This window comes from Chionomys nivalis, chromosome 15 (genome assembly GCF_950005125.1).
Source record: "Chionomys nivalis chromosome 15, mChiNiv1.1, whole genome shotgun sequence".
Lineage (NCBI taxonomy): Eukaryota > Metazoa > Chordata > Mammalia > Rodentia > Cricetidae > Chionomys > Chionomys nivalis.
Genome location: NC_080100.1, coordinates 63163764 through 63186226, shown reverse-complemented (window position 1 = coordinate 63186226; position 22463 = coordinate 63163764). Strand labels below are relative to the sequence as shown.

The window sequence follows — 22463 nt, the reverse complement described above, 5'->3', positions numbered from 1 at the left end:
TTCCCTTAGAGTGCTCTACCTCCTTTTTTAAGACAAAGTTTCTCACTGAAGCTTACTGATTTGGCTTGATTGGCTGGCCAGCAATTCCCAGCATCCTCTTGTCTTTGCCCTCGAGTTACATCCATTTTCCTGCCGTGCTAAGCTTTTATGTGGGGCTGAGGACAGAACGCAGCTTCTAGCCTGTCCAGCAGTCACTTACTGACTGAGCTGTCTCCCAGCCCTTAAAAAAGCTTTTAAGTCAAACAATAAAGTGCACCAAACTGGTAGTTTACATCGCTGACCTCAGGGAACCTAAGCTCTGCCACACTCTGATTAGTGTTTCACGTAGACAATTCTTAATGCCACAACACTTGCATGACTTGATACAGGAGGAAATGGAAAGGCTCAGTTCCTTGCCGAAGACTCAAAGCAAGGAAACCACAGAACTAAGGTTTTGATGTGGGGTTTTCTGATTTTGTGACCCACTCGCAATTTATGTGGCTTTCCCCCAGTTAGACAATGATACAAAGCACATCCCCTTTTGAGGGAAAAGACATAGAAAATATTCATAAACTCTTATTTTATCTTTTAATTATCAACTAGCTAAAGTTCAATAGGATAAGGAAATCCTTAAATAAGCTAAATGATAAACAATAGTTTTGTTTATTTGTGTTCTGAGAAAGGGTTTTAAAGTGCACTTTAGCCTTGTCTGGAATGATGTCTCCTTTCTGGCTTCCTGAATGTGGGGTTGCAGACATGGGTAATGATGGCCATCTTAGGAATAGTCCTTGGGTCTGATAGTTCTCAAAAAAAGCCCTAAAAACTTCTTATAGGAGTCTGCTTTCTCGACCAGAGCCATGCTGACTGGGTGAGACCATATCAGCAGTTCTGATTGACATTCCTGGGATGGCTGAGGGTTTCAAATGTTTTTTCAAGTATTTCTTGACCATTTGTGTTTCTTCTCTGGAGAAACATCTAATCAGTTAATTAGACTATTTGCTGGCTGCATGACAATTGTGTATTTAATTTTTAGAGTTCTTTATAAGTGCTGGACATTATACTCCTACTTGATGCCTAGTTGGCAAACTGCAACCCCCCATTCTGTAGCGGTCTCTTCACATTAATGACATTTTCCTTTGCTGGGCAGAAGCTTTTATTTCATGCCATCCATTGAGTCCATATTAGATGACTCTTGTCTACACCTGACTTGGAGGGCTTCTATCGCGAATGTTTCTTCCTCTATTTGTTTTAGGACTTACATTTAGGTCTCTGATCTATTCTGAATTCATTTTGGTACAGGGTAAAGATATGGATCTAGTTTCCTTTGCATACAGACATCTAGTTTTTCCAGATCCATTCATTAACAAGGTTATTGTTTGGTCAATGTATGATCTGGATACATGTCAATACCATGTGGCTGTAGCTGTGTTCTATCTATTGCATTCCATTGTATATGTCGGTTGTGGAAATTTTGTGCTGGTCTTGTTATTATGTACTTATACTCTACAGTATAAGTTGAGATCAGCATTTCTATTTTGTTGAAAAATGCTTTGACTCTTTCATGTCTTTTGTTATTCGTTATGAATTTTAGAATTTAAAATATTTGTTTATTTATTCTTGAAAACTTCATATACATCCACAACCTGTTTAGATCTAATCCATCTTGCTAGTCCCTTCCTTCCAACTCCTACCAATTCCCCATCCAAATTCATGTACTCTTTTTTAACCCACTGAGTCTAACTAGTAATGCCAGTATGTGCATGGGTATGGGACAATAGCATTTTTGAAAAATAGTTTGTGTATAATGCCATTAGAATTTTGGTGAGGACTGCCTTGAATTTGTAGATCTAATCTGGTAACATATTAGTTCTTTCAGTCAATGAACACAGGTGTCTTTCCCTCTTCTAGTATCTTTTTCAATTTCGTAGATATCTTTATCTCTGATTAGTTTCATATACTTGTTCATTAGTTTATTTACTTCGAAGCCACTATGAATGGATTCATAGATTACTGGAACATAGCAAGGCTCCCTGCTTCTATTTGTGGTGTTATAGTCTGCCACTTTGCTGGAAGTGTGTAGTCTACCCGGGAATTTTCTAACATACAATTCAGTTATGGGTTCACCATGTCTCTATTTGTGCATCTATGGTTCTTGATGCCCTATTCACAATAGCAAAGTATGGAATCAGCCTTGATGTCCATCTAGAAATGAGTGAATAGAGAAGGAAGTGCATACAAGCAATGGAATTTTACTCAATCATACAGGAGAATGGACAGAACTCAAGATCCTTACCAAAAGTGGGAAAGGTCAGAACAATGAAGACAAATATAGCATGTTTCTCTTTCATGTGGACTCTAAATATACATGTTCATATACATATATGATGTGGAAACAGACAAGAGGAGAGAGAAGGAAGAGGTACACAGAAAGAAGGGAAACAGACAGCATGAAGGTAGAGGAGAAGGGGAGGAACTCTTTGTGAGGGAAGAGGCTCAGCCAGAGGGAAGAAGTGATGGGGCAGATAAGAATAAAGTATAATGACACTGTATATGAAAATATAACAAACCCATTTTTTTTGTATGCTAACAGCTCAATTATTTTAAAGTCCACGCTGTCAGACGTTTTTTCTAGACTTATATACAGTGTCTCTACATTTTTGATATTGGCTCAAAAACTGTTAAAATGCTGTGTAAATCAAGCAAAACACCTTGTTAGGCCAAATCCAGACTACAGGCCAATGTTGAATTCTACTGTAGACAGAAAGCATGTGGGTGGCTCTTTTATTTGACAATATCCTATGATAGAATGTGTCCAGGGACTGATGCTTGGTTATTATAGCATCTTTTCCATAATATAGAGAAGCAATGTTAGAGATTGCTATTTTGATCTCTTAAAATATTTTTTCCCAATGAGTTTAGGGAACTCTAAGGAATGCTAAGCTAAATCTCTAAGCAAGTCATTCCATGCATTCCTGAACCAAATACACCCAGTACTTGTTATATATAGCCCACAGATCTAATTTAATTATGTTCCAAGAATTCATCTTATTTCAGTGTTTGAACATAAAGATCTAATGGTACTGCCTACAGAACACATTAGGGAACCTAATCATAATTTGTAAACCCTCTTTCAGTCCCAATTCTACTCAGTGTTTTATATAACTAGTCATTTCATTCTCACAAAAACTCGTTTCTGTATTTAGTTGCCTTTCTTATTTGCTAGAATTTCTCGGTGGGACCCTTTTCCCTCCTGACACAGAGGCAAGCATCATCTAGTGTGTTCCTGTTTTCCATCCCTTCTCTTTTCTTCCCTTTCTCTCTTACTTCTCTCTTCATTTCTTTTCCTCTCTTCTCTCTTCTTCCCCTTTCCTAATTCAGAGTTAATAATTCCCAAAACTACCAATAAAATCTCTGCTCTGATGTATTTCAAATACTACCATCTCCAGTGGTACTTTGAACCTTATGAATACTTAGGAGGAATGTTTATCATCAAGGTACACCAGTTTCCCTTAGCAAACCACGCTAAGGAAGCTCTGTACCACTCACTCATGTGAGAAGCAAGTCTCCATCAGCCCCTGTTCTTCCTCAGTGCCTGCCCTCTTCAGTTCTCATTGACTTTTTCTATGTGGGGTCTTATTTTCATGACCCTGGCCCACTCCGAGATCTTTGCAGCCTTTCTGATAATGCTTATAATTTACTCTTTATACTTTTTTAAAAGTTATTTTTTTCTCAAAAAACCCTCCATGGTTCACTATAAATACCCAACTACTTAGGACTACCAAACAGCATTTTAACATTATGTTAAACAGCACCAAGGGTTCTGTACTCCCCAAAGGAAATTTCCACTAACTATATTCCAGAAGTGTGAGGTTAAATTCAATAAAGTAGGTCTTTCTACAGCACTTTTAGTGAGGTGGGAGTTCTTTCCGTGTGCTGTGATTACCATTAATGAATAAAGAAACTGCTTTGGACCTATAACAAGGTAGAACTTAGGTAGGCAGGGAAAGCTGGACTGAATGTTGGGAGGAGGAAGGGCAGAGTCACGGGCTGCCGCCAGGGATAGATGTGCTGAAACTTTGCTGGTAGGCCATGACCTTGTGGTGATATACAGATTAATAGAAATTGGTTAAATTAATATGTAAGAGTTAGCCAATAAGAAGTTAGAGCTAATGGGTCAAGCAGTGTTTTAATTCATACGGTTTCTGTGTGATTATTTCGGGGCTAAGCTAGTCGGGCGGATGGACTAACAAGCAGCTCCCTCCTACTACACTTTAGAACTATCAAAGTGCTAATTTGGGCTGTGAATCTATAGTCTCCCCGAAGCACCCTGGCAGGGGTTGCTCCCTGAGGACCAACTAAGAGCAGCCGGAGGGGTATGCCCGCTTTCACTCCCCATTGCTTTGGTTGCTGACAGTGTGAGCGACGCCCTTGTGAGACTGTCTCAGCCTACTCCGTCCACTGTTCCTTCTCCTCCTTAATGATGTTCTCCACAAACAAGCCTCACACTAAGGCTGAAATTTTTCTTTAGACTCCTTGAGTGTGTAATGCCCTTCCTCCATTCCTTTCCTGTTTAAACACTACACATTCTTCAACTGAGAGAGCTTTGTCCCATGATCACAAAACTACAATTCTCTTGATTATTTATTTTATTCTTCTTTAACTCCTGTGTCTATTCCTCCACAACAGTCCCCGGTTTCGTGTTTTTCATCCATTCGATCATTCACGTTTTGAAAGGTCCCTCTGCTGTCATTTGAGTATCAGCACCTGTTGTGTAGGAAGGGGTGAGTTTGTTCTCATTTCAGTTGGATTTGTCATTTCTCAAAAGGGCACGGGGGCAGCATGACATTCTGGGTGTGGGCATAGGGAGGGACCAGGGGACAGTGATGTGCTTTGTAGTCTTACTGTTTCTTAATAATGAGACCCTAATATGGAATACAAATTGAGATGAGTCCCTGGGTTGTTCCAGTCATTCTCAAGATGTAAGAGATTTACTTTTTTACGACAAAAATGCTTTGCCAAAGGAATATCAGGTCATAGAAAAATCAAGCTACTTTACACAGAAACATTTTAAAGTAAGCATTTAAGAAGCTTCTTCTTTGCAACTGTATCTTCTTGCTTTTTAAAAAAATTCATTACTACTTTTACAATAGGAATAGTTCAAATTTTTTTTAAAAGAAAATGTTTAAAATGTCTTATAGGACTTGGAAAACTCTAAAATGATTAATATTCACAATAGAGTTATGGCACATTATATATCTAAGCTAAACTACTGTAATGGCTAATCTTCATTACCAACTTGGCCAGACTGACAAGTAACCTAGGCCCCTAGCAAAGCACTCCTTTCAGGGTTTTTTGTAAGGTCATTTTAAAATCAGGGGACTCACTCTGGCCTAGTCAGTAGTGTGATTCATTGATATTTTCTAAAATTGAATGAATATCCAGAAGGTGGAACCCAAGAACATGCTGTTGGCGGCATGCCTTTGAAGAGGATGTCTTGACCCTGACCCCTTCCATCTACTCTCTTTATACTTGGTTTGCAGACAGTGACCATATCTCCTCATGCCTTTCCTTGATATTTCTACTTTGTCCTGGGCCTGAAAGCAAGGGAGCCGGCTGACCATGGACTGAAACCTCTGAAATCATCAGCCAAAAGAAACCACCCTTTCATGTTTCGGCCATGGGTCTGTCACAGGGGTGGAAAGACCACACTGCCACCAATGTGGACATTTACACATAAAAAAGAATGGCATTCATTAATGTTTCTCCACTAGCATGTGACCTTCAGTCAGATTTCCCACTTTCTCCATTTCTAGGTAATGTGTTGGGGTCTTTAGGATCTTATTGCTCTCTATATAGGAATTATGCACTAGGGTTATAGATTGAGTGGAACTGAACACACACGCACATACACACACAGAGAGACATGCACACACACACATACACATGCACGCACATGCATACACACACACAGTTAATAAAATACGACATATGAATGTGCACCTTGAAAACTACAGACATATACATGTTTGTTACATGACTTCTTAATGTATATAAAATACGTCCTCATGAATGACATTCTATTCTTTTTCTTTTTTTCTTTTTTGCATATCAGAGGCAAACTCCTTCAGTGAGCTTCCTTATATTGAATCCGACTTACTAAGTTCTTGGTATTCTAGCCAGATTTTAGGACACAGATATTTACATTTAGTTAGAATATGATGTTTTCTTTATTAAAAGCAAATCGTAAATTATTTTTGGCTGTGTTATATTTGATGCTAGGAACAGAATATCCTAGGGCTTGACTGGGATCAGACACGGGTCATGAGAATCAGGACATGCCGTGGCTGACAGTGTGTTTGTACTCTCATGGAAGGGGAGACAAAGGAACAGGCTCGCAGGCTGCCAGTTTCTAATGCCAGTTGTGGGTTCGTTTATACATACCAGTTTTCAATGCAAATATCAAGTCGTCAAACTCTTGGGACTCTTCATCGGCTACCAGGGAGCCCGGCCCATATCCTCCAGAAGAAGGGAATGAGGCACCATTCTGGGGACTTGTCTTCAAATCAGGGCTTGCCTGGCTGGTCTGCTGGAAGGATGCTCTCTCCCAGTCAGATGGCACCTTTTGGATTAGGGCAAGAGCAGAAGAATGTGACAATTGATAACATGAATGTACGCATCAATTTTGAAGCCTATTTTTGCAACAATTTTTTTACATTTCATTAAAAACTGTGGATGGCCTATTGAATTGTTTTTATGAGCTTGCATTTTATGTTTGTTCTTCAGAAAAGCATGCCTCTCCTCGAGCTAGTATAACCTCATGACTTAACAGTTTCTCAAAATCACATGTAGATTGTTATGATGCCATGTATGGGGAGATAAAACTATTTCTCTATTTATTTGTAAAATGTATATTAAGGAAATTAAGAAGAACCCTCCAAATTATTAATCTGAAATATATTTTAATTGGGGCCAGTATACAAAGAACACATTGAACTAAAGGGAATTTATCAAAATCCTTCTTTGCTTTTGACTATACACTCAAAGGAGTTCTGTTCTGAGGCGATTAAATGTATTCCTGGCTTTCTAGGTTACTGGCAAACCAGGTTAGTGGCAAATGAACCCTTAATCCTTGTTTTCCCTGCCCTTCCCTGCTCTTGCTGGCTTTTTCGACTGTCTCCTGCAGTCTCTCATTGACAGCTGGATCACAGCAACTTTTGAGCCTCTGAGGAATGCAGACAGACTTTAAGCTACGCAGTTGTGCAACACCCCGGAGGAACACTCAAGCAATGGCTCCAGCCCAGGAACCGAGGGCCACAGCTGTTGCCTTCCGACATAAGGGTTTGCTGAGACTTCAGGGACACTTCATACTGAGAAGAGGAAACCAAGAACCTCAGAGATGAACTCGAGAGAAGGTGAAACCTCAGATGATCATCACCACGAGTCCAGGCATCGAGGACAGCATTGCTCTACAGAACTGTTTTCAGTGACAAGACCAGTTCATATTTAAGTTCTCCGATACTGCAGCTTCTGGGCACATTTGTCCCTGGGACATTTACAGTGCCGGTGTCACTGAGTGAAGGACCAACTAGATCTGTAATGCTAGTTACTTTCATTCAGCCACACATAGTTAAAAGATATTTCACAAAACAGATCAGAGCTAGACAAATAATAAATTGGTAATGATTCAACATACCGATGAATCTTAAAAACACTCCTGTTGGCCTTTTGGTCACTAGTTATGATAAAATAACTCAGTTTAAAAAATGTCTGGCATATAAAATGGTACCAAATTTCAATATCAAAGTACTAAAGACATATCTCAATGTTTTTCTTTCTTAAAAAAATTTAAGATTTATTTATCTTTAAGTTATGTGTATGAGTGTTTTGCCTGCATGTGTGCTTTGCACCATGTGAATGCCTGGTCCCTACAGAGACTAGAAAAGAGAATTGGGTCCCTTGAACTGAAGTTATAGATGGTTGTAAGCCACGGGTAAGAGCTGGAATTAAACCTGGGTCCTCTGTAAGAGCAGCAAGTGTTCTTAACTGCTAAGCCATCTCTCTAGCTCTGGTATATCTCAATTTTTAAACATCCTTCTTAAACTTATTCATCTGACAGACAAAATACATTCTTTTTAATCTGCACTTTTATTTATCTCCTACCTATGAGCCCTGCCAACCATTTTTATCCAATGTATGCTTATCCATTATGAATTGATAATTCTTTATAGTAATTTTTTTATTCAAATAAAAAGGCTATATACAGTAATGACATTGTAATCATTTGCTTCAATTTTAAATTCACAGGAATGAGAGTACATCCCACATAAGGTATCTCTGGGCAGGTAGATTATCTATCTATCTATCTATCTATCTATCTATCTATCTATCTATCTATCTATCATCTATCTATCATCTGTCTTTCTGTCTTTGTCTATCACATCTCTAGCAACCGTCTAACAGTTACCTATCATTATCTATCTATCCATCTATCATCCTATCAATATTTCTTATTCAATCAAATGTTTCTTCAGTTCATGCATTTGTATGAACGTAAGAAACACACCTGCTTCTTTCATTCACAAGGCATGCAGCCAAGTACATCGCGAAGCTGCACAGTGGTGAGGGCTGTGCCTCACTGCCTCTTCTGGGATAGAGGTATTCAGGTGTGCTCTACAGTCCAGACTAACACTTTGCCAAAAGGTGGGGGTGGAGGGTATGTGAGTCAGACTCAGGAAATCAAATGTATATGAACAGAATAATGTAGCCAGCAGTGGGAGGCAGATTTTGTGGCGGAAATCCCGCCTAGATTTTTCAGGAGTGCGACAAAGCAGCCTCTGAGCTCTGCTTTAGACTGACTGGTGGATTTAAACAGAAAGGAGCGCCTGCCTGTTTGCTTCTCTTCGTTGGGATTAAAGAACTGCGCGGGGAGAAGCAGATAAGGATGACTTTGAGTGTGATTTTAGGAAGAATGGTATTTTTAAAAGTGTTTCTTAGACATATTCAATTCCCGTCATATCAGATTAGAAGGTTTTGAAGGTAATGACGCATTTTGCTTTAATTTCTCAATAAAAATGGCTCACAGGACAAAAAAGTAACTAATTAAGATCCTTCAAATGCCACTGCATAGAGGGATGGGCTCAAAAGTTGGTTAGCATCTTTTGTCTTCACTTTTTATCAAAAAAGGGCTGGTCAGCAGGTTAGAGGGTGTCAGGGTGGGGCCGGGGACACACCTCTTCCATGGCGTTGATGAGGTTCTGGGTAGACTTGTTCATCTCTCCAGCTGCAGGCATTCCGCTCCCAGGAGTGAAGAAGGCTGTGCTAGGTCCTGGGTGACCGTTCATTTCCACCGTGTAGCTGGCCTTCATGGGGCAACATGTTTGGTTGTGTAAAATGAAATAAACCACAAAAACATAAAGTCCCTATAAAGAGAAAAAATGCATTGGAATGTTAAAGGCAGTCTGGCCAGCAGAGCTGAAGCCTAAACACAGCAGTAAGCTAGCTGGTCATCTTCAGGAGGCTCCAATCTTACTCAAATCTAGGAGCAACTGAGTATGCCAGCAGTCAGACAAGAGGCCACACTGCAAATTCCAAGTCACAAAATGCTCATCAATGTTGCTTAAGAAGACTGGGCACTCATCAATCATTTTCCTCTTAATATATTTAGTAACTCTGGATGTAGCCTACTAACGCATGAAATAAATTACAGAAATTTATTATTGAGCTATATTCATCTTGTTTTAGAAGGCAAACCTCCTGTCCTTTATTTTTATTCATCTCCCACCGAATGCCTATTTAGTAATTGAGGTATTCCACTTACTTTCTGTGTATCTGGAGAGAGCCAAGTAAGTGCCACTTGACACCCTGTGTGCATCTCACCTACTTATGTTACTTGGAACCAAGTCACTGCATAGGGACTGCGGATTGCTTAAGATTTAGCAATCCATGCTTCTCCATAAATGTTTCCCAAGAGCGACAGAGCTATCTCGTGCATTCTTCAAAAGCCGTTAGCCCTTCAAATCCCTCAACAACGTGCTCAAACTCTTGATAATTGCTCTGCTTCCGTCACAAGAAGGGACTGGTTTTTGTTTGTGTTCTGCTCGTTACACTTTTTTTTCGTCATGATTTCCACACGTGCTCTACTGTATGACTGCTCTCCAAAGCAGTGTGTCCCTCGGCCCCACTCTGACGTTTTTATTTAGACAATAAAATACCTTAAATGTGTCCTCTGTGTTTCTTGGTATTGAAAATTGTAATGCAAGGAAGAATATCTGTTACTAAAATTGTTAATCAATAAAGGCAAAAATAAACTCAGCTAATTAAAGAAGAAATGGAATAACATATAAAAAATTTTCCAGAAATATAAGTGTCAATGCTGTATAGAGTTTGTACTCTCTATGGTTCTAGGGTGTTGAAGCAATAGCAACTGTACACACCCAAAATATCTACCTACTGGTATAAATAGCAAAATGTTTCTTAGGGAACACCGTGGTCCAGCAGTCACAAGCAACACTTTACCTACGTGAACCGAGGGACAGAGCCAGGCTACACGGGTCAGCATTTGGTCTCTTCAGGTCTTGGGAGGACCATGAGGGTCAAGATTGTTCTCCTACTGGGGAGTCAGCTTCTCAACTGTCTCCACAACTAAGCACGTTTACAAAGCAGTGCTGTACATGGTAAACATATTTTTTAAACTAATTTCTGTAATCATCTCACAAGAGCAAGCAGAAGCATACATTTCCCTTTGAGTTCGGTTCAACGGTTCTTTCGGAGAGACATTAATATTCCGAATTACGTAGGCTCAGTGATTTAGTTTCAAGTACACATTAATAGAAACAACATCTTCCTGAAAACACTCGTGCTCATCCAACATTTTTCTCACACAACTAGCTTTTCACATGACTATGACCTAATTACATTGGCCACGGCGATAGACAAAACAGAAAAAAAATTAAAGTGTCAGCCTTAAAAACTGTGCAAATGTTACTGATTTATTTTTCAGGGTCACTGTAAGTGTTGAGAAGTGACAGGTTAAAAGCTGGATAAGGAAACAAAAACCCGTGCTTTAAAACCCATCTCTAAGGACCCATCTGTTAAAGCCCAACAGTCTTTCTCCTGTTTGTTTTCAAATGCAGCCTTTCGTGTGCCAGGAAACGCTCTGCCTGCTGAGCAGAACTGCATTCGCAAACCGCATTTCTTTTTCTTAAAAGCATGGAAGTATACAGTAAATATTTTGAAACTTTTAGTGCCCTGGGAAACACAAACATGGCTAAAATAAAAAGGAAAGGATGTAGATTATGTTGAAATGACTCTTGCTTGCTCTGGGCCAAACTGTACAAACAGAGAAAAGGGGCCTCCATTATCCACTATCCTCAGCTGTGGAAGTTTCTGACCTCAGGGTAAAAAAAGTTCCCCTTCCAACCACTGCATGCTGAGAGCAGGCTCCTGCTGGCTGCAGGGCTGTGTGAAGCCACTTCGGGGGTCCCCTAGACTGTCAGGCTGTGGAATGGTGCACATTCACTGTGTGTATTGCCAGGCACCGAGGTGCGTGGATGAGGCATGCATGGTTCTGGCTCTCAAACTGCTCACAAATGACATGATATCCCGCCCCCACCACGGAGCAATTTCCTGTGCTCCAGATCCCATTCACCTGCACCTCCTGGCATTCACAGGGAAGCCAGTTCTGTCTGTGTATTGCTGTTTTATTTCATCGCCCTCCTATAATCATGAAAATGCTTTAAAAATCTTTAATTTGTTTACAGCTGGATTGACTATCACATCAAGCCCCATTCTATATTTCTTTTGATCTAGGAATTTCAGCTTATTAGTCAATATAAGTGAGTCACAAATGAAATCATATAGTCTAAAAGATTATATATTCTCATAACTCTATTTTTTAAAATTTATTTATTATTTGTGTGTGCCTTCATTGATTTATTTGCATCCGATGCATGTGGAAACCCACAGAGGGGAAAAGAGGGTGCTGGCTTCCCTGGAACTGGAGTCACAGGCATTCCTGAGTCACTATGTGGGTGGTACAGAGCACAGCCAAGTCCTCTATAAGAGCAGGGGGTGTGTGCTTAGCCACAGAGGAGTCTTCTGCATTCTCGCGTTAAAGTGGAAGACCAGCGCAGGCAAGGATCTCAGCTGTCCTTGCCACCAGTTCTGTGAGTTCTTCATGTCCCAGGTCACAAGTTTAACAAGTGCTGGAAAAAACTGGCTAGAACAGGAAGGTGGGAGGTGGCTTGGCTCCTCTCTTGGACACTCTCTTCTCAGGCCTTTCTCCAACTTCTTCAAAGCTTAAAGATTCCTGGCTGAGGGACGCCTCAGGCTTCTCTGTGAAGTTACGCCACTCCCCTTCTTTCAGAGATGGGGCGGATAAGGTAGCACCATCAGAATTAAGCTTTCTTAAATCCACACATTTGGAATATCCAAGAAATCTATTAAACTGCAAGTTCTTAGACAATAAGAGGCAAGGTTCATCTCTCTGTTGTGTTTAAAAGAGTGGTTCTCAGTCTTCCTAAAGCTAGGACCTCATGTTGTGCAGACCCCCAACCATAAAATGATCTCATTGATACTTCATAAATATAATCTCGCTACTATTATGAATCAAGATGTAAATACATGATAGGCAGGATATCTGATATGCGACCCCTGTGAAATGACCCTTACAAGGGGATCACGACCCACAGGTTGAGAACTGATGGTTTATAATATAGTCTCTGACTTAAAGGCGGGACTTAAGAAATAACTGATAAACCAGAGACCAAGGTTTTGAACTGCTGTCAGCAGGAGAGAGTGGGAAGGGGTGAAGACAGAGGTGGGCCTGAGGTGCCAGCTAGGTTCCACCCTCTGATTCTTTTGTAACTATAGCTGGACCATTTGGTAGTGGTTTGGCCAGATTCTTCTACCGTTTAGTCTTCCCATTCAACATGCCCTGTGCAGAGGTCATCTTCCTGAGAGAAGGAGCAAACAGTCAGGGGAGGGTGGGGGCGTGGGCTCTTCCGGTGGGCGTCTCTTGGGAGCGGGTTGCTTTGCTAGACTGCCTGGCTGTGTCCCTTTAGCTGCGCAGTTTCCTATGGTTCCTTCCTGTGGCTAGTTTTCCCTCAAGGCCTCTGTTCTCCCCCTCGCTTAGGCAGACACAGAAAGCCACTGTGATCCCTTCTTTCTGGACGTGTAGGACTTATCTAGGACTCTGACCAGTAACATGGCAGCAGAGAAGATAGAATTTGTCAAATGGCAAAGCTGGAGACAAATACAGGGTTTCTGCATTTACGTGTATTATTTTTTACCAATGAAAGAAGTAGGAATCTCATCCTTAATTTCTTCATTTTGAAGCTTTTACTTTTTACATTAAAGATTGATTTTGTTAGTGTTTATACTTGTAATTAGATCTGTAGTTCAATCTGTACATCAAATAAACAGAGAAAGGAAGTAATGTGTTCATTCTGAAGACTGTTGATTAGCCAGGGTAATTAATACTTAGTCATCTAGGGGGCAATTATTACTCAAACACTTCTCGCGACACTACCCAGTATGCACAGGGGGTTCCATCAAGTTCTGCTCTAAACCGTCTAGTGTGAAAGTTCAGAACTAGTACACTGAAAAAGAAGTCAGCTGGCTTCAGGCATGTCTGCAGCTCTGGCTGACTGCAGGTCTTCCCTTTTCAGGTCTAGACAAATGTCTACCCTAAACCGGACAATTCTTAGGAACAACAGTCTGAAAAGTTTTTAATCATAAATACTTAGGAGGCAGATAATAAGTCCTTCCTTTTATCCCTGTCTGTAATTTCAGGGTACATTCCTCTGCGTGTCATGGATGAAGAAAGATTTGGCCAGTATTCTCACTGTGATAAATATTCATGAATCAAAACATAATTATTAGGCCATGGCTCAGTAACCTCTTCTTGAGGTGAACAGTCTGCACTCTGTAGTCTTTCTTCTCAAGTCCTTTGTGGCTGAACCTCTCCCCTTTCCATGGTATTGCTATCAGGTCTCAAAGTTCAGAGCACAAACCAATCATGAATCTACTTACCAGGAGGCAGACATGAGAGAAAAACTATAAATTAAATTTTCTCCAAGTCACAAGAACACAATCTGCTGATACCACAAACCCCAGGAGTCTTTAGGTTGGAATAGTTTCCAAACTATAAACTAAGCAGGTGGAAGGACCGAGGGGCAGAAACCACTGGAGGTGGCCAATCGGTGCTGCGATGGAGCTCACAGACACAGAACGAGGTTGAAATCTGAGAAGAAAATGACAAGCTGTAATCATAAAAAGGAGGAAAGAACTGAAGTGAGCTGTAAATGAGCGGAGTATTTTGTTTTCTTCAGGGATGAGTGCATTAATAGGTTATCTATCCCAAGTGGTCATCTCTAAACACATACATAAAGAGCACCACTAAAGGGACCCAGCAGGCTGTATTTCTAAATGCCTTTATTTCTAGATAAGTAAAATAATTAGGAAAAATAATGAATTGGAGTGGGTTTGGGGAGGATACCGGATGAGTGGGAGCAGGAAGAAGGAGGAGGAGACATGATATAATATATAGAACTGGGGTATAAAATTCTCCAACTGTTTACTCCTAGAAGCCTGTTCTTTACTGATGAGAGACAGAAAGGGAGTGGACCTGCAGGGAGGGGATAAGGACAGGGACTGGGAGAAAGGGGAAACTATAATCAAGATAGATTGATTATATAGAGAAAAGAATCTATTTTTAATAAGTGAAAACATTCAAAACTATAAAATTCCAAATTGTACTGTAGCCATTCAAATGTTAGTATGAGTACTTTATAATTAACTTATTAATTGCACACACTCCTGGGTTTCACTGCGACACGCTCACACTTGCATGTGCTTTGTTTGCCCTTGTCCCCTTTCTTTCTATGACTTCTGGCCTGCTCCCCCAACCTCCCCCCACTCTCTTCTTTCCTCTCCTGGATAGCCATAGAAATAATTTTTAAACAGTTTTAAACGTTTTTTTTTTTTTTAATTTATCTTGTGTGTACGGGGTGCCTTTTGCCTGCAAAAATAACCTGTATACCATCAGCAACCAGAGGAGAGCGTTCAGTCCCTTGGGCTACAGATGGGAGCCACTATGTATGAACTGAACTCAGGTCTTCTGGAAGAATAGCTAGTGTTCTTAATTGTTAAATCATCTTTCCAGCTCACCTATAAATAGGTTTTGATTTTCTTTTTCCTGAGGCAGTATGGTGGTTTGAATGAGAATGGCCCCCAAAAGCTCATATATTTTAATGTCTGTTTCCCTAGTTGGTGAACTGTTTAGGAAGGATTAGGTGGTGTGGCCTTTTTGGAGGAGGTGTGCCACTGGGTGGGCTTCAAAAGCCCAGGCAAGGCACACAAACACACACACACACCTCACTATCTCTGTCTCTGTCTGTCTGTCTGTCTGTCTGTCTGTCTGTCTCTCTCTCTCTCTGCCTGCTGCCTATTGGTCAGAATGTGAGCTCTCAGCTCCTGCTCCAGCACCATGCCTGCCTGCCACTGCACTCATCTCACAATGGTTAGGGCTAACCCTCTGAAGCTGTAAGCAAGCCCCAATTAAATGTTTTCATTGATAAGCTCCCTTGGTCATGGTGTCTCTTCAGAGCAATGTAACAGTAATTAAGGCAGACAGAGTCTTACTAAGAAGTCTAGGCTAGGCTGAAAATTGCTATGTAGCCCAGGCTGGCCTCAAACTTGGATTCCTCCTGTGTCAGCCTCAGAAGTGTTGTAGTTACTGTCAGGAACTTAGTCTAAATCTTTCCAACAGTCTCCACCACCATCCTTCAAGTTGCCTCAACGTCAGTGTGTAGAGTCCTACATAATCATTCTGTGGAGTAAACTTAGACAGTGGTGGTGACCTAAGAAGATTGTCACTGTGAAGACGAGTCGGGAACATTGAATGGCCTGGTGAAAGTGGAGAAGAAAGAGAGGAGATCAGTTGCCTGTGGCAGCAAAGTAAATTTCTTACAAGTTTGAAGCGAACATGTCTGACATATTTGAAGTGCCAGACTGGAAGAGAGGAGAGCAAGCAAGGTCAGAGGCCTAAGTGTAGAGGACAGCTGTGTGGTGGGGAAACCATATGAGTACATGATGTTCATGATGAGTTCTTTGTTGTTTTGCTTCTGGAAAACACTCTGCAGAGAAAAAAAGCTGAGAACACAGGACTAAAGAGCTAGAGGACATAGCAGGAAGAATTACTAGGGACAAAAACAAGAAACACCTAACTGGTCGAGCAGGTCAGGACAGAAGACAGCCACAACTGTACAGATGCAAAAAGAAGGTCCTATTCTACAGGTTTGACATGCTCTGTGTTGTCATAAACAGACACCAAGGAGGAAGTGAACGAGGCATGTGTTCAGGTGCAACTGATACAGCCAGAGAGAACACAGCGACCACAGAGAGGTTGATGGCGGGGGAGGCTAAAATATGGAATATGCCCAGTGCTGATAAGAAGGTATCTTTAGGTTAGGAGGGTAACCTGACTCAGATTGTATATCCTTCAGTGTGATAGCTAAGTGGGCACTTGTGGGTGGTTTTACTCCCATCGACACTACCAACTTCTGTCATTCTTCTTATTCACCAGAGTTCAAGTTCTTGAAAGAGCTGACAGCACCAGGTTCTCCATCTGGCAGAGGATACGGAGGGATGTTGTGCATCACCAGTCATCTGCTTTGCAAGAGCACTGTAGGTGTCTTCCCAGAAGCATCAACCCTTCTTTGATGGACACGAACCCACGGAAATGCTCAGTATTGGTGTTCGTGATTGATTTCTGCCACATAGCTGCTAAAGACATATGTCCTAAGCTTCTAGATTTTATATTGTTTTGTAAAGGAAAAGAATCATATAAATCAGCTTTAAAGAAATGATTTATTTCATGATAGTATGGTTAGTTAAATATCAAACCCAATTTAAGGCTTTTGTTTTTCAGCATTTCTGCATGAATCAATTGGAACACAGTGACAGACTCCAGGAAGCTCCTAACATGGGGCAGCTGCCACAGCAGCCCAAGGAGACAGCTGACAAGTTTCACTAGCAGATAAATATTCCGTAAGCTAGAACCCTGGAGACACCACACTTGCAGATGTGATACCATACAAAAGAGACATAAACAATAACTTTCAATTAATAACTAGGATATTATATTATGGGGATATTATTTGTTAAAATCTTAATCAGCTGACATCTGATAATAAAGAAATTTGTACCTATTGTTTAGTAGGTATAAATGACTTGATATCATTTTGTTCCAATTTTCTTATCAGTAAAATGGGGGTTCTGTAGATGCCATATGGAGTCATTACTAGCAAAACTTGAAGAATCTACAAATACTTTCATTAAAATATAAAAAAACTTGAGGCAAACTAAGTTCATGTTTATTGACAAAAAGAAAAGAGGAAGAAAATACAGAGATTAAAAAATTTTTTAAAATAGTAAATCTTACCACTCGGAAGTACACTCTCAATCTTGAATATTAAATTCCTGAAAACTACATTCCGTAGATTTTTCCCAAAACCTGTTAATTATGTGAAGACATTTTTTCCTTTGTAATCATAAAAGAAAAACAAACAAAACAAAACAAAACAAAAAAAAACAGACAGAAGGTTGAATTTATGGCTTAGCAATTACTAGAGAGTTACCTTGGATTCTACTTTGCTTATGGCTACCCTGACTTGCTTCTGGTTCCTCAGTGAGTTTGCTGAGTCAGCATCTTTCTTCCCATCACCACCCCAAACACACACACACACAGAGCCCTTTTCATACAATTGTTATGATGGTGATCTACATGGAAAACTAGCAATTGCTCCCCAAAGGCCTGGCTTAGCCATTCTATCTTAGTTTATGCAGGACAGCTGTCAGTTACCACAACTTTAAACAAAATCTACATTTTAGCCAGCTTCCTTCTACATAGGAATGATCTACAACTGAAAATTCTCTACTGCCAGTCTTGATTCAGCCACCGAGTTAACCTGAGATAGCTGACTGTCCAACCTATGGACTGGGAAGCAGTAGGTATGCTGGCCAACTTTATGTTAGCTTGACACAAGCTTTGAAAAATGAGGGCAATTGTACGAGTTCCCTGGTAGAGTTTCTGGGGTTACTTATGTACACTGTCATACTATCTGCGAATACAGATGCTTTAACTTCTTCCTTTCCAATTTGTATCCCCTTGATCTCCTTTAGTTATAGCTCTAACTAGAACTTCAAGTTTTATATTGAATCAGTATGGAGAGAATAGACATTTTGTTCCTGATTTTAGTGGTATCGCTTTGAGTTTTTCTCCATTTCATATAATTTGCTGTATATTGCTCTTATTATATTTAAGTATATCCCTTGTATCCCTGATCTCCTCAAGACTTTTATAATAAAGTGGTGTTAGATTTTGTCAAAGGCTTTTCAGCATCTAATAAGATGATCATGTGTTCTCCTTTTTCTTTCAGTTTGTTTATATGGTGAATTACACTGACAGATTTTCATATGTTAAACCATTCCTGCATCGCTGGGATGAAGCCTGCTTGGTCATGGTGTATGATCTTTTTGATGTGTTCTTAGATTCAGTTTGCTAGTATTTTATTGAGTGTTGTGATCCAGCTGCCCTCACTCCCCTGACCAACAGGGGAACTTGTTTGTGGTCTGTAATTGACAAGGATGTTTGTGTTTTTTCTGGCTGGTGGGTCTACACAGAAGCAGTAGAGGTATAAATGGTTGCTGGGCAAAATAAAGCTTGCTGTTCTTCCACCTGAAAAGAAGCCTCCATGTCTCAACCCGGTACCCCCTGCCAGTCTTGGCAGCCAAGCCCTGTAGGCAGGGTAACGTGGAGATCTGGGAAGTGGGGATACATGAACAGGGTTGCTCCGTCTGCTGGCTAAAACGAGGGGCATATTGGGAAAGGTAGTGTTTTTATTTTTCATCCCCAGAGATACTTTGAGGGACATCCTCCAAAAGACTAGCTAGTATAAAGAAGAGGCAGGAGAGTGAATTGAAGGCCTCAAAAAGTAACTGAAACTCTTAAAGCAACAGGCAAGGAAGTAACAAGGAAGACAGCCGAAGACTTTGTACAGGAGGGGGTTTAAATATTCCAGACTAGGAACAAGTCAAGTCAGATTAAAAGGAGTATGTGTTTCTTCATCCCCAGAGATGCTCTGAGGGATGCCCTCTGGAATATTGGCCAGTAGGGAAGTAATAAAGAAGAGGCAGGATGATGAATTGAAGGCCTCAAAAAGATAGAATGTGCAGATGTATGTTATTATATTGATTGTGTTCTGGACTGGAAAAAGACCTTTGATTCTGGGAACTGCTAAGAAAAGTATTTTGACTTTAAAATATGGGCCTAAGGATTTGATGCTTTGGAAAAGAGGATGAGAACCTGTGGATTCATTGCAAATTTATGTGGTTTGAATCATGGAGACCCCCTGGAATGCTGATGTAAAATACCCCCAAGAATGCAGCACTCCTGCTCAGCAGGAAGTAGCCAGACAGTTGATGATGCCCAAATTCCCTAAAAGATTGTTAAAATGGGGCCCCTTCAATGGTTCTGGAGCAGGAGCAGCGAGCCTGCTTCCCTATGTTCTGCTCCACTCCATGCAGCAGTTTGGACCCAGAGAGAGTGTGTCTGGGGCCGGAAGGCAGCTGGAGCAGAGCTTTGCTAGGCATGCTGCCCTGGCCCAGTCAGTGCCCGGCCTCACCACGGCGGTGTCAGGAGTGTCAGCAAATATGGCAACAAGTGATGGACCATAAAAGATCTGCAGAAGAGAGACCTTGGAGTCACCACAGCTGTGATTGCTGTTATTGCTATCTCTGCCATCGCAGATACTGATGCCTGAGTTACTCTTTCCCAGAGTGTGTAAACGGTTGAGACTGTCAACCAGATGGCTAAAAGAGTCAGCAATGCTTTGGACATTCAAAGATCAAAAGATCATTTTATCTTAATGGACATATTCAATTGGGCATATTGACCTTGAACCAACAAGTGGCTCTCGTTCAGGAGCAAGTGGACTATCTCTGGACTTTTCTTTTCTTTTCTTTTCCTTTTTTTTTTTTTTTTTTTTTGGTTTTTCGAGATAGGGTTTCTCTGTGGTTTTTTTGGAGCCTGTCCTGGAACTAGCTCTTGTAGACCAGGCTGCTCTTGAACCCGCAGAGAATCTTTGGACTTTTCAATGGCTAACATGTTCTAGCTTTTATCATGTTATGTGCGTTACTCCTGGCACTGTATTACATGCTTCTGCTACCGTTATGGAACTTAACCGTCATATGAGAGGGGTTTGGAATACTGCTTTTGTTAATTTTACCACCCAGTTTATGCTAGATGGTTGCAGCGCTGGTCTGGCTCATTGTCCCTGTAAGTCCTAAGGATACTTGGTTTAGAGCTATGTGTCTAGGTAGCCATGGACGAGCAATACTTTGGGGGCAGGATGCCACCTAAGACAGGGAATATTAGAGGGCTATTCCCCATGACAGGCAAGGTATTCCACTCAAAGTAACAAGACAGGCACCATTTAAAACAAAAAGGAGGGGAGTTGCTGTGATCCAGCTGCTCTCACTCCTCCTGACTGACAAGGGAACTTCCTTGTGGTCTGTAATTGATAAGGATGTTTGTGTTCTTTCTGGCCACTGGGTCTCCACAGAAGCAGGAGAGGTATAAAAGTTTGCTGGGCAAAATAAAGCTTGCTGTTCTTCCACCTGAAAAGAAGTCTCTGTGTCTCAATCCCAGCAACCCAACCCCCACCCCTGCCAGTCTTGGCTATCCAGGCTGCGCTGGCTGCAGCAGTTGAATATTTTTTTATCAATGTTCATGAGTGAACTGGGCCTGTAATTCTCTTTCTTGGTTGAGTCTTTCTTTGGTTTGGGTATCATGGTTGACTGTGGCCTCATAGGAACAATTTGTCAGTGTTCCTTCTATTTCCATTGTGTGAAATGATTTAAAGTGTATTGGTCTTAGCTCTTCTTTGAACGTCTGGTAGAATTCTACATTAAAATTGTCTGGGCCTGGCCTTTTTTTTCCCCCCTTTGGTTGGAAGATTTTGATGACTGCTTCTATTTCCTTAGGGATTATTTGTCTATTTATATTGTTTATCTAATCTTGAGTTAACTTTGGTACGTGGCATCTATCAAGAAATTTGTCCATTTCTTTTAGATTTTCCAATTTTGTGGAGTGCAAGTTTCTGAAGTATGACTTAATGATTAAGCGACTCCAAAAACTCTACCAGGAAACTCCTACTGATGCTAAACTCCTTTAGTTAAGTATCTGGATACAAGATTAACTAAAAAAATCAATATCTCTCCTATATATAAATGATAAACAGGTTGAGAAAGAAATCAGAGAATCCATACCCTTTAATATAGCGTCAAATACGCTAAAATATCTTGGTGTAATTCTAACCAAGCAAGCAAAAGACATGTATGAGAAGAACTTAAAGTCTTTGAAGAAAGAAATTTAAGAAGATATCAGAAAATGAAAAGCTCTCCCAAGCTCATGGATAGGTAGGACTTGTATAGTAAAACTGGCCATCTTACCAAATGCAATCTATAGATTCAATGTAATCCCCATTAAAATCTCAACACAATTCTTTACCAACCTTGAAAGAATAAAACCCAACTTCATATAAAAAAAAATTCAGTTTAGCTAAAACAATCCTGTACAATAAAGACCTTTTGGAGGTATCACCACCCCTGATTTCAAGTTCTATTAAAGAGCTATAGTCATAAAAACTGCATGATATACACACAGATGGATCAATGGAATTGAATCCAAGATTAAGACATATATTACACACCTATGGACACCTCATTTTTGACAAAAAAGGTAAAATTTTCATTATATAATGGGAAAAAAGCATCTTCAACAAATGGTGCTGGCATAACTGAATGCCAGCATGCAGAAGAATGCAAATTGATTCATATCTATCACCATACAAAAAACTCAGTTCCAAGTGGATCAAACCCCATAATATAAATCCAGATACAATGAATCTAAATAAAATAAATTGGGAAATAATCTTGACTTCTTTGGCACAGGAGACAACTTCCTGAATAGAACACACTTAGCACAGGCACTAAGATCAACAATTAATGGGACCTCATGAAATTGAAAAGTTTCTGTAAGGCAAAGGACACCATCAATAGGACAAAACAGCAGCCTACAGAACGGGAAAAGATCTTTCACCAACCCCACATCTGACAGAGGCATGATTTCCAAAATATATAAAGAACTCAAGAAACTAGATATCAGCAAACCAAATCTAAGCAGAGAATTCTGAACAGAAGAATCTCAAATGGCTGAGACACTTAAGGAGATGTTCAACATTCTTACCTATCAGGGAAATGCAAATTAAAACTTTCCAAGATTTCATCTTACATTTCTCAGGATGGCTAAGATAAAAACACAAGCAACATCTATGTGAGAGAAGATATGAAGCAAGGGGAGTACCTCTCCATTGCACATTTGTACAGCTCCTTTGGAAGTTAGTGTGGTCATTCCTCATAAA

General features: G+C 40.4%; 1 protein-coding gene across 1 annotated transcript in view; it reads right to left on the bottom strand.

Moving 5' to 3' along the window:
• Positions 1-22463, bottom strand: part of Adgrv1 (adhesion G protein-coupled receptor V1) — a 550578-nt gene that overhangs the window by 2148 nt on the left and 525967 nt on the right. Inside the window, exons 89-90 of the mRNA XM_057789515.1 lie at positions 9210-9398; positions 6421-6598 (exon numbers count right to left, since the gene is read on the bottom strand). Of these exons, the coding sequence (XP_057645498.1) occupies positions 6421-6598; positions 9210-9398 (367 nt within the window). The remainder of the gene's footprint in view (positions 1-6420; positions 6599-9209; positions 9399-22463) is intronic.